General features: G+C 45.2%; 1 protein-coding gene across 1 annotated transcript; it reads right to left on the bottom strand.

Annotated features, from left to right (window-relative positions):
- Positions 1 to 637: 637 nt before the first annotated feature.
- On the bottom strand, positions 638 to 5,664 carry LOC146753317 (uncharacterized). The gene is made up of 7 exons (XM_085530427.1): positions 4,681 to 5,664; positions 4,318 to 4,389; positions 2,828 to 4,126; positions 2,574 to 2,636; positions 1,831 to 1,902; positions 1,304 to 1,451; positions 638 to 1,116 (listed from the first exon to the last, which is right to left on the bottom strand). Exons 3-7 carry the CDS (start codon positions 2,862 to 2,864, stop codon positions 837 to 839), a joined length of 600 nt encoding a protein of 199 aa, XP_085386553.1. The 5' UTR covers positions 2,865 to 4,126; positions 4,318 to 4,389; positions 4,681 to 5,664; the 3' UTR covers positions 638 to 836.
- Positions 5,665 to 12,541: the final 6,877 nt, after the last annotated feature.

Below are 12,541 nucleotides of genomic sequence, written 5' to 3' on the forward strand. Positions count from 1 at the left end.
CCTGGAGGTGAATTCTATCTCACTCCCATAAACCTGCCATGGAAAGCACAATGTGCTTGCAATGGTGGAAGCAAACATCTGAGTGTGTATGGAAACACACCCTGTGACCCATACCTCCACACAAAATTCCAGAATAGCAAATCTTAGGATAATAGAACTCATTTTAATAATGCCCTCATAAACTCCTGGGCCAAAGAGGATTTCACTGAGTGGACATTTCATACCCTCTGCAATGCACCAGCTTCTGGAAAAGGCAATACTTCGGAGTGTTAAAAACTACACTGAAAGCAATAGTTGGCAGAACATTCATGCACTGGGATAAACGTTTAGCCCAAGCCACCTGGTTAGTCAGCACTCTGGGATCTGTCAGTCGTGATGGCCCTGCTCAGTCCAGCCTCTTATGTACTATACAACGGTCCATGTAGTACACAAGAAGAATTAATGAGGGAAAACGACTTGGTTCACCCCTGTCTCGGGCAAATGCCAGCCCACCTGTGGGACTGATTTTGCTCAGGGACATGGTGGGAAATGCAAAAATCAAACAGGGATGTTGAGTTTGTACCAGAAGGAGACTTGATGATGGGAGAGAACAGTCAGAAGTTTTAGGTATACGTGCACATAAGTACATAAATCTGTATATGATGGTAATTATAGTTTATTGACTGTTTAGATATACATATATGTGTTGTACAACTTGGGCATGATGTCATGATATGGAATAAGCGGTGAATGCTATAATGGTCATCCTTAAGTAATGACATCATGAAATGGACTGCTGGAACTGGGAAAGTCCACCAGGAGTTCTATGATTCACCCAATTTCACTGCTTTTCCACATCAGGATGCATTTTTCTCCTCTTTTCCTGATGTTAGTGCCTTTTTGCTTGTACCAGCGATTCCTGACTGATTGCAAAGGTCAAGCGTAGAGGATTGCTGTGGGGACTGTCTGAATAAGGCAGTGATTGGTGAGAATATACATCTGACAAGACCCTTCCGACGTGACTGTGAATCCCCAGAAACATCTTGAATTTCTATGGTAATTCGAGCTACTGGCTGTCGTTTTTCTGCTGGAGCTGGGTCTTCATTTTTCATGATAGCTTCAAATGTCATTGTTTTTCTGCAACAAAAAGAAAGGGATTTTAGACAAGACTCCAAATTTGTAGGAGTTATGAGGCAAAGTGATCCCTGAACAGAAATCCCAGCAGATGGCTGTCCATTGCTCACTGTGCTCTGGTAGCTCTCATTGCAAGAGCTTCCCTGTACAACGCAGCCACCTAGGGAAGAGTACTAGAGAAACAACTCACTTTTGTCTCTTCATCAGCAGATGTTTTGCCAGGTAAGCCAAAGCAGCCAGGACCATCAGAAAGAACAGAACGGCAAGCACTGCACAGGCAGATTTATATCCTCCTTGTTTCTGTTCCACATGCTCTGCAGTTCTCACACCTCCGGCAGCTGGAGAACACAAGACAGTGCAACACACTCATGAGTTCTGCACTACTGACGGCATCACAGTGTAGTGAAGAAGTGCAGGTGATTGGAGTATTCACACCATTATCATCCCTGATTCTTGTGCGTTAGTAGCAGAGGATGAGGATGATATCTTACAGTCCTCCTGAGACTAAGAGCCTACTTGCAATGGTACCACTAATCCCACTTGGCCAGCTCCACCACTACCATCAAAACAGCTCCAGTTACATGTTTCAATGCACCTCTTCTGCTTTGAATGGCAGCAAACACATCCTCTACAGAAGCTCTCCACAGCAATTACTAGTACCTTCCTCTCAAGAAGGAACGGTTTATTTCTTCAGGTAAATCGGCAATGACAACATACCTTTGGGATACTCTTCAGGCCCAAAATCAAGATCCATCTGAGAACGTGGATAAGGAATCTGAGGTGCAACAGCTAGAAGGAAACACAGAGGAGAAACATTTTTATTTCAGATGGTGGTAACTCTTTCATAATCAACAAATTCAGGAGAGTCAGGCTGGCCTTCTGGATGCACTTGGCATCTCTCAAAAGAAACCTACACACAGCTCTTAGCCATGCGATTCCTCCAAGACTCAAAATAAGGAACCCTTTGAGAAGCTGCAGAGAACCCAAGGCCACATCTGCAACCAAAGGCAGATAATAACAGATCGTGACATACATTGCAATTAATCTGTTAAGCCTTGAATGGCAAAAAGCACTCCTACTGACAGACACTTCTTTCCCTATTCGACTCACAAGTATGTGTCAATATGGTACCAGGTGTCAAAAGAGGGACCATATTGGCACAAAACAAACCATGTATAGATCAGCTAGGGAAAAGGATCCCTGGGAAGTTCTAAGCTCTTCTCCAGATGCTTCTGCCTTTGCTGTCATCACTTGTAGAGACAGTAGGCTGGGGCTGCTGAGAAACACTGCTGTGCAGGCCAAAGTATCTTAGGCCATGTCCCTGTGATCTCTTGATTGGCACTCTTCTCTTCTCTTCTCATCCCAGCATCAGCAAAGACCATTGTAAGGTATGTTCCACGGGAAGACAAGGCTGAAAGTACCTGCTGATGCTGTGAAATGAACAAAGACAGACCACTCACCCCTGGGGTAGCCTTGAGGTTGATGAAAACGGCGCATCCCAGATATACGGCGTACAGGCAGATCTATAAAGAAACAGAAGAAAGGCTTCCTTTCCACATTGTGCCAGGCTTCTAAATAAGGAGCCTGCAGAGCCTGGCAGGGGATCACGTAGTGTTTTGTGAGCCACACGTAGGTCCGGATTCTGCCAGGCCTAGATTAGAGTCCTGGGCGAGCCCTGGCCAGGGATCAGGTGCATCCCCAAGGAAAAACATACCCCTGGAATCCTGGAGACGTTCCAGATCACCTTCCATGGGATATGCTTCATACGTGTCACCAACACGATCAGCATCTGGAATAGAGAAAAGCAGAAATTCTGTCAAGAGCTGTCGCAATATGCTGCTTCTTAAGGGATCCGCAGTGACCAGAGATGGATTGTGTGAGCAACAGGCAGAATCCACACACGTGTGAACATTCTTTCAATGCGTGCATGAGCCTGTTTCAGCTGTGGGTTTCGACGTGACAGCTCCCCAGATGCTGTCTCAAGGAAACAGCCTGCAGTTCTAAGCCTGTCTGCAGGACAGACTGCCCTTGCTCACTGGGGACCCTGTGACATCCTTGAAGCATACGTAAACCACATGGGGAGCACATAAGGACAAAAGTGTGCATTTCCATTAGTCATGAGTGCAGAACCTGCTGGACAGCAAACGGCTCTGCTGACACCATCCCAGCCCCTACTTGGGGCACCGGTGAGCAGACTGTGTGTCAGAGCCTGGTTGTTTCTCCAGTGGACCCACCATCCAAGTCTGTTTTGCAGCTCCAGAACTTCATAGCTGTTATGTAAAAGCATGTGGGAAGGTGGGATAAGTTGAGAGGTGATCTTCTCACTGCCCTGAACGGGGACTTGTTTTCCATCCTTTGCTGTTTCTGAGGTTTTCCCCCTCTCATCTGACTGTGAGTGGGTAGATAATCCCCTGTTGCCTGAAGAGCATCTCCTGTGCACCCTTCTTGTAGGTATGGCAGAGTGATTCCATCAGTCAGTCACCCTCTCACAATCCTGGATGCTCCTAAACCATTCTACTTCCCCCTTTAGTTCTACCACCAGGCTCAGCAGATCATCCATTTGCTCACACCGCACACGGGTGGTATCCCTGCTGCCCTTCTGTAGCAGTGACAGGACCAGGCATTCTCTGCAGCCTGAGAACTGTAGTGCAGCAAGGACATACATGCTTTCTGAATCTCCACGTCCCTTTTAGAAGGAAGCTCTAAACCATGCCCTAAATGCTTCTGCCTTTGCTGATATCACTTCAGGAGACACAGGGATGAAGCTGCTGACAAACACTGCTGTGCAGGGCAAAGAATCCCAGGCCATGTCCCTGTGCTCTCCTGATTGGCACTCTGCTCTTCTCCACATCCCAGCATCAGCAAAGACCATTGTAAGGTATGTTCCACAGGAAGACAAGGCTGAGAGTACCTGCTGACGCTGTGAAATGAACAAAGACAGACCACTCACCCCTGGGGTAGCCTTGAGGCCAATGAAAACGGTGCCGCCCAGATATACGGCGTACAGGCAGATCTATAAAGAAACAGAAGAAAGGCTTCCTTTCCATATTGTGTCAGGCTTCTAGATAAGGAGCCTGCAGAGCCTTGCAGGGGATTTTGTAGCGTTCTGAAAGCTACACGTAGGTCCAGATTCTGCCAGGCCTAGACTAGAGTCCTGGGTGAGCCATGGCCGGGGATCAGGTGCATCCCCAAGGAAAAACATACCCCTGGAATCCTGGAGACGTTCCAGATCACCTTCCATGGGATCTGCTTCATACGTGTCACCGACACGATAATCTGGAATAGAGAAAAGCAGAAATTCGATGCAATATTACTTGCTGAAACATTTACCCATCAAGTTTGCTGTGTTTCAGGCCCTCTGTGCTCAGTGGGCACAGCTCTCCCCTTTAGGTTGTCCCTCTCTGCTCCATGGTGGGATGCCTGGTGAAGCTGGAAAGCCATCATTTCAAAGGGAACAGAGTCGATGTAAGGGCCTGTTTTTTCCCTGGCAGACCCACCATCCAACACTGCTTTCCAGGCAGCTTTAAGAGTTTGTTTCCCCTCTGCTTCGCTCAGTGCCCAACCTACCTGGACTAAGTGCTTCCCACGCAACATTGCGGGGTCGCCCATGACATGGAGTCACAAGGAAAAGGAGAAGGAAGAGCAAAAAGCAACACCTGGGAGCAGTTGTCTCCCGTAGTTGCCCCATGCTACCTCTCGTCCACAACCAGCAAGCACCCTCCTTGGAGGCTTGAGGCAAGACTGGTCAACTGGTACCTCCTGGCGTGACATAGTATGGGGTTCCTGAACGTCACCATGGTGCCCATTATGACCTCACAAAGCACCTCTTGAGGCACACCTTGAGGCAAGAAAACTCTGCTCGGCCTTTCTGAGTTAGAACTTTTTGAGCACCTTATTAAGGAGTATGTTTCCAAACAAGGCCCGTTGTTTTAGTATTCCTGCAGAGTTGGTTAGGATGTGCAGTACTGTCTTCATATTCATCTGTACACATTGAAGGAATCTCAAGCTTCACCGCAGACTGAAGTGTATCAGGATGCAAAACAACAGAAATCCCACTGATCCCATCCCCTGACAAATATAGCTATGTTTCCTGTGCAGAATAATACAGCCTAAGTGTGACTTCTGTATTAAAAAGCAGACCAAGTAGGACTACAGTATTAATGTGTGCTGCTTTATGCATGTCACGGGTTAAGCAAAAATCTACCTGTGCCAGTGACGGGGGGACAGCTGGCCTGCAGGGTCGCTGACCCAAAAGGAAAGGGAAAAAAGGGAAATTAGAAAAGAGAACAGAGGCAACAATCTAAGGAGGCACACTTATTTACTAAATTCTATATCGAAATACAGGATAACACAATATAATACAATATAACTAAAATTAAGGCTAATGAATCAAGCAAAATAGGAGTGAGAGTGAGTCCCAAAACCGAGAGGCCTACTGTAGCTCTAGGCTAAACGGATGGAAGGCTCCCACACGCTCCCCCCTGGCTCCGAGGATTCAAGAGGGCGAGTCCAGCCCCGAAGTGAGATCATATAGTGTCCTTGTCCCGTGACTTATCCCCGACCATGATGTTCTCTGGGATATGTAGTTTTCTTCTGTGAGCTGCACATTCAGTACAATTATCCATACATTACATGATATTATGATGTGGTATACTGATAGCAAAATTACAAAACCGTGACAATGCATTGTAGTTTTCCAAGTCAAGGTTTTACTTTTAATTTTATTGTAGTATTTTCTACTGTTACAAATTCCAGTAGGTAGCGTTCCACATGTCTTTCACTTAATGGACCTGCCAATGCAGCCTTATGGGAGCTTTTGCAGGCAACAATTCAGACGAGAGAAAATCTGATCCATGTGGCAAGTGATGCAGAAATTGCAGAAATCTGAATTATTCTGAGGAATCAGATTTATAGGTCTGCCAAGTCATGTTGCCTCTAGAAATCTGAGTGCAGCTACCAGACTTCTTCCAAACCTCCTCAATGAATGATGGCTCACTCGCTATTCATTGTTGGCATCTTCAATATATTGTTATTGCCACATCAGCTCTGTCAGTTCTTTAAATCCTGGTGCTCAGCTGTAGGCACATGTAAAAAAATGTATAGTCCTTGTACTTGTTGCTGTTTCTATTGCACAAATACTGCAGGAGGGAGATTGAAGCCCTAAATATCCTCGTATGTTCAATGCAGCAATCTATGTGTTGGCAGATTGTTACATAGATGGGAATCGGTGTAATTATCAGGAATGTGTTTCATTCTAGTCACGTTTGAATATTTTGGAGAGGGAAGGAGAGATTTTGCTTGATCCATTTCTCACTGCTCTGTGATGCTGTTAATATGCATCCAGTCCCAACATCAGCAACTACCCAAGCCTAGTGGGAAACATATTTCTATTAGCATAATTACAGAATAGATCCGTGCTTCTAGCACTTGCAGAACCAAGCTGCAATCGCACCAGCTAAAATGGCAAATGCAAAGGTCTCATGATGCAAAATGTCTAGTACAAAAATAATCAAATAAGACTGCAAATTTGGCTCTACTGCAAAACAGTTGCGAGGCAGGCACTGTAGGTTCTTGTTTTTGTTTCTGAACAACAGCAGTGGATAACAGGTACTTGTGGAAGCTGCTCGTGGGTTTGGGATTTAATAGTGTTTCAAAAGCTCTGGTCTTCATTCCTTTCTGATGCTGAGTTTGTATGGGATGTTCCATAGCTTATCACTTGCAAGCCTGGTTTCATCCCTTTCTCCCTGTGAATGTACTTTAAAGTTCTACCAGCCAGCCCTGCTATCTCCTGCACAATAATCCTTTTTCTGCTGTAAGAAAGGTGCATCCCATCTGTCTCCAGCAGCCCTGGTGTTGTGTGAGAGACAGCAGATTTCCTTATTGGTGACTGCCCTCACTCCCCAGTCAATAAAAACCAGAGACTGCTGGTAGACTGCTTTTTTTCATAGGACTTTATGATTTGTGGCCCTTGTGCTTCTGTTATAATCTCCAAATGGAAGGAAGGAATCATGCAATTCTGTTGATTAGAAGAGGAGATTCTGCATTACTGATAATTCACCGTGTTTGACATTCCTGTGTTATTTGTCTCAACAGTGACAGGAAACTTTTGCTTTGCCAGTGACTCTGAGTGACTGAAAATCCTAGAACTGCAAGATTTTTGTGATTTCGGCAACAACAATGGGAACTTCCAAGTTGCTGCAAACTCATGCTCGGCAGAGCTTCTCTTTAGATTGTCCCTAGGACTGCATTTATGGCTGTGGCAGTTATGAGTCCTTTAATGACCTGATTCAGTGAGACGCAGCCAAATTCCCTCTTATCCTTAAAGCCTGTGCAAGTAGTTACAGAGAAGGTCAAAGAAAAGGAAGGTCACTGCTTTCTTCATAAGTACCTTGCTCCTATGTCAGGTGCTAAAAGCTTTCCTAATAAACAGCGAGGAACAGCACCTTTAATTACTGATTCAGAGTGCTGCAATTCCAGCATTCAAGGGAGAATTGCCAAGCTTTGCTAACAACTTAAAGTTGTTGTTGTATTTCATGTTTTAAACTCTACACGTGCATTTCTGGCACTGGAGCCTAGGTCTGGGCTCAAAGCCACTTCCCAAAGGAGACCTCTTATTATCTAGATTGGAAGCTTACAGGAACAAAGACCTTGAGAGAGCTGACTGGTGCATCCACGCTATTGGCAGTGCCATATCAAAGAACTTTCTTCCAACAGTGTCCTGAGCTTGACCCTTAGAGCACTGAATGCCATTTCTCCTCACCACTCTCACAAAAAAGATTATCTGTGACTGAGTTACTCTAATGGCTAATTACACCAGAGCTGCCAAAATAAATGTTTCCATATCCAGCCTAAATGTATATGTTCCTATGCCAGTATAAACCTAAAGGTCAAGTTTCTCTTCTTCCATCCTTGAATTCATGTAGGACCACAGAAAGCCACTCAGGATAGGTGTGATAGTCTATCCAAGCACAGCTTCATCCCTACCGATGACAACCGCAAATGCTGTGCCAAGAAAGTCTGCAAAACTCTCCTTTCCCTGCAGGATCTTCCCCTTGAGCTCCCACCACTCCCCTAGAGGATGATCATGTATTTAGTTTGCATTAATTCTCCTAAGCACTTTTTTCAATCTGCTGAAATTACCAGCTATCTGCTGTGAAAAGAAGCACCCTCCCCTCTCTGCATTTAATCAGTCTTTTATAACTTTTCCCAAATGCCTCCATCTTCCTGTACCATGAGACTTCAGGAATGACAACTTTGCATTCAGCTCAGCCAATTCTTCCACTGTTTTGGATACATCAGCCACTGCCCTGAGCCTCAAGAGGCTCAGACTCTCACATCTCTTCTTCTCAGCCTTTACTTCTGATTACTCTTGGCACGTATTTGACCATTAGGTCTATTTTGGACTTAGTTGACAGATAGATAACATATTGTGTATGTTATCTAAAATATGTTATCATCAAGAGTTGTTGTTGGGCTCAGCTGTGGCCAGTGAAATGGAGATGGCTGCATCCATCACAGGGCAGCCCCTGGTGCCTTCTCACAGTGGCCACCGCTGCAGCTGGTATCATGTCGTTTACACCCAGTATACCATATTCCTTTGGCATCCAAAACTCAGCATCAGAATGAATCTCTACAAAAACAAATAAACAAAAGAGTATAGACAAAGATGTTCCAAAGCAGTAGAGAGAGACCTCCAGGATAAGCAGCATTTCTACTGGAATCCTATCCTCTCAGTTCATTAATTACATGCTATTCCTGCACATCTTTCCATCATCTACTAACTACAAATTGAAAATTCCAGGTTTTCCACTGAAGATGCATTATGATTATTACAAGGAACATTACTGCACCTTCTTGGTGCTGTGTAATATATTTCATCTGAAAAAGACTGCTTGTCTAGAACCATTTACAAGTTTAAATTTTTAGTGTTTTGTCAGGGTCTGTTTGATAAACTATGAAACCAAATTTGCACTGTTGGATTTCAAAATTGTTGCAGCAAATAGACCATTAGTTTTGTGCAGGGTCTCATTGTGAATTCTCACATCTTGCCATACTGGAGATTTCCTTTGTATTCTAAACAACTCAACAGCAACAAATTACGACAAAGTCTGCCCTGGTATCTGAGGTCATGCAGTGATAGAAAAATATTTTCTGTCTTTCAGCTGAATAAAAACGAACTATGAGGCCTAAAGCACCTAAAGCAAGTGTTCAAAACATCATGTCGATTAATTTCCTCAGTTAAGTAACACAAGACCAAAAAGACAAATTGATACTCCTCTTGTTCTAGCTAAGGCTCTTTAACACAACAGTGCAGACACAGACAGAATGCGAAAGCTAAATTTCAGTGACTCGGTTCATTATTTTAAATGTGTATCTGCAAGCAGTCTTGACTGGAGGTTAGAGCAAAATGCTGAGGCAGAGACAAAGCGAACACAGGGACAGTGACAAGCAACAAACTTCCCAGTCATGCTAGCTGATGGGCTACCTGGGCTTTGCAGCATGGGATACTGTGAACCAGCTGCTGGTGTCATCTCCTGGACTCAGGCGCAGGGGAGCAAGACTCTGGTGCCAGCTACTGGAGTGTGTAGGGCATGACTGCCCAAGCTTTTAGTGTGCCTGGGCTGCACTGAGTGAAGAGGAATTGTCTTGGGACACATATAGGTAGGCTGATCCAAAATTAATGCCTCCTACTTATTTCAATGGAAACTACAACTGCTACAAAGAGCACAATTGCGCTGTTTAAGAATGCACATCCACCTCTGATGTTTTGGGCTAACATATACAGTAGGGGGCATTACTTCGGGAGTAGCCCTCATAAGATATACGATATCAGTAATGCATATAAGTGACAAAGCTCATTTTACTTTTTAACATCATTTATTAAAGTGTCATGGTTTAATAATTTTGTATTTTTTGCTATCAGTATTCCACATCATAACATCATATAAAGCATGAATAATTTTACTGAATCTGCAACTTACAGAAGAAGACTACATCTCCCAGGGAACAACACTATAGGTCACGGGACCTGGACTCTATATTAACTCTGTCGCAGAACAGACTGTCGTCTTTCGAGTTCTGGCGTTCAGGGGAGTGTGTGGGAGCCTTCAGCCGTTCGCCTAGATTCACAGTAGGCCTCTCGGTTACGGGACTCATTCTCTCTCCTATTTTGCTTGATTCGTTAGCTCAATTTTCAATTATATTGTATTATATTGTGTTATCCTGTATTTCGATATAGTATTTAGTAAATAAGTGTGCCTCCTTAGATCGTTGCCGCCGTTTTCTTTTCCTAATTAACTTTTTCCTTTCGGCCTAGGGCCCCTCCGGGGCCTACGGCCCCCTGTCACGGACGCAGGTGGATTTTTAGTTCAAACCGTGACAGATTTTGGTGGAGAATGCGGGCAAATTGAGTTGCTGTTTTTCTGTGTTTTCTTCTGTTGCTCTTTTAGCTTTTAACAGAGCTACGAGTTTTTTCCCTGTTAAGGAGCTATCTCGTGTTTGCGATTCTGCACCTGCGAGCTTGACCTTGAAAGTCCAGGCGGACTGCCAATACTCCGGTATATTTTATAAACACTGCTGAGCTTTGTTTTCTTTTACTTTTTTCTCTCTATTGGAGGAAAAAAAAAAAATGTTTTCTCTACTAAATTTGTTTTACCAGGGACTGTGTGCCATTGGTTCCTTTTTTGAGACGCTCCGAACATATTGGGCCATGTTTAAGCTAGCCACTTTTTCTTATGGAGCTATACAATTGTATAATGGATTGAAAGCATGGTTAGCAATGCTCACTTCGTATCTGTATACAGCTCCAGAGGGAGCAACTAATGCAACTAATTATACAGAAATGGTGATTTTTAAGCGTGCTCCTCTTTCTTTCTATGAATCCTCTATGCAGTTCTTGAATGATCAGTGGGCCACACTCTTCATCTCCCTGATCTTACTGTTGATTATTGTAATAATCTCACTCAGTATCTGGATTTATAACATCCGGAGGAAGTCTTCCCTAGAACCAGAGAATACTGAGTGGCAGGGAATTGAAGAGATTCTCACTGGACAGACATCTTCAGTGTTATGGAGCTTCACTCCTGAACACTTGAAGAATCCTGAGAGTTTGATTGCATATTTGAGGCAGGAATGTTGTGGCTCAGGCAGATCTCAGGAGGCACAAATGATTTTGGGCCTAGCTAATGCTTATCGGGCCTTAGTCAATACCATTCCTGAGAGGGAAGTTTTTGAAGCTGAGAGAGAGAGTCTCAGGGCCGAGAAGGAGAGTCTTAGAGCTGAGGCAGAAAAACTTTGGACTGAGAAGGTAGAGAGAGAAAAAGCTTTTGAAGCTGAGAGAAAAGATCTCCTGTACCAACGAGACTCAATCTGGTACGAGAAAGAGAGTCTTAGAGCTGACGCAGAAAAACTTTGGGATGAGAAGGTAGAGAGAGAAAAAGTTTTTGAAGCTGAGAGAAAAGATCTCCTGTACCAACGAGACTCAATCTGGTACGAGAAAGAGAGTCTTAGAGCTGACGCAGAAAAACTTTGGGATGAGAAAAGCTCCCTGCAATCCCAACTCAACACTCTCCAGTCCGAGCACAGCGCCCTCCGGTCCGAGCACGACACTCTCCAGTCCGAGCACGGTGCCCTCCAGTCCAAGCACGACACTCTCCAGTCCGAGCACAGCGCCCTCCGGTCCGAGTACAACACTCTCCAGACTGAGCGCGATGCCCTCCGGACCGAGCACAATGCCCTCCAGACCGAGCACAACACTCTCCAGTCCAAGTATGACGCCGTCCAGTCTGAGTGCGGCACCCTCCAGGCCAAGCATGATGCCTTCCAATCCAACTGCGACACCCTCCAGTCCGAGCACAACACTCTTCAGTCTGTGCATAATGTCCTCCGGTCCGAGCATAACGCTCTTCAGACTGAGCACAATGCCCTCCGGACCAAGCACAACACTCTTCAGTCCGAGCATAATGCCCTCCAGTCCGAGCATAACGCTCTTCAGACTGAGCACAATGCCCTCCGGACCGAGCTCAACACTCTTCAGACTGAGCACAATGCCCTCCGGACCGAGCACAACACTCTTCAGTCCGAGCATAATGCCCTCCAGTCCGAGCATAACGCTCTTCAGACTGAGCACAATGCCCTCCGGACCGAGCTCAACACTCTCCAGACTGAGCACACTGCCCTCCAGGCCGAGCATAACGTCCTCCGGTTCGGGTACAACACTCTCCAGTCCAACTACAACAGCCTCCAGACTGAGCTCGGTGCTGTCCAGTTTGAGCGGAACGCTCTCCGAGACCAGCTATGTGCCCTCCAGGGTGAGTTGAATGTATTTAACCAACTACCAGGGGCACATGTAGTCCAATTTGGCCAGCCATTGGGGGCACATGTAGTCCAATCTGACCAGCCACCGGGGGCACAGGTAGTCCAATTGGAC

The sequence above is a fragment of the Coturnix japonica genome, chromosome Z (genome assembly GCF_054131305.1).
Source record: "Coturnix japonica strain WE chromosome Z, WE-NBRP24, whole genome shotgun sequence".
NCBI lineage: Eukaryota > Metazoa > Chordata > Aves > Galliformes > Phasianidae > Coturnix > Coturnix japonica.

What these genes read in the sequence shown, in the direction of transcription:
- LOC146753317 (XM_085530427.1), bottom strand. Translation starts at nt 2,864, where the DNA reads ATGGAAGGTGATCTGGAACGTCTCCAGGATTCCAGGG. An exon ending in ACGTCTCCAGGATTCCAGGG is followed by an intron (nt 2,637 to 2,827) that starts GTATGTTTTTCC and finishes GTTTCTTTATAG; the next exon opens with ATCTGCCTGTACGCCGTATA. An exon ending in GCCTGAAGAGTATCCCAAAG is followed by an intron (nt 1,452 to 1,830) that starts GTATGTTGTCAT and finishes TGTGTTCTCCAG; the next exon opens with CTGCCGGAGGTGTGAGAACT.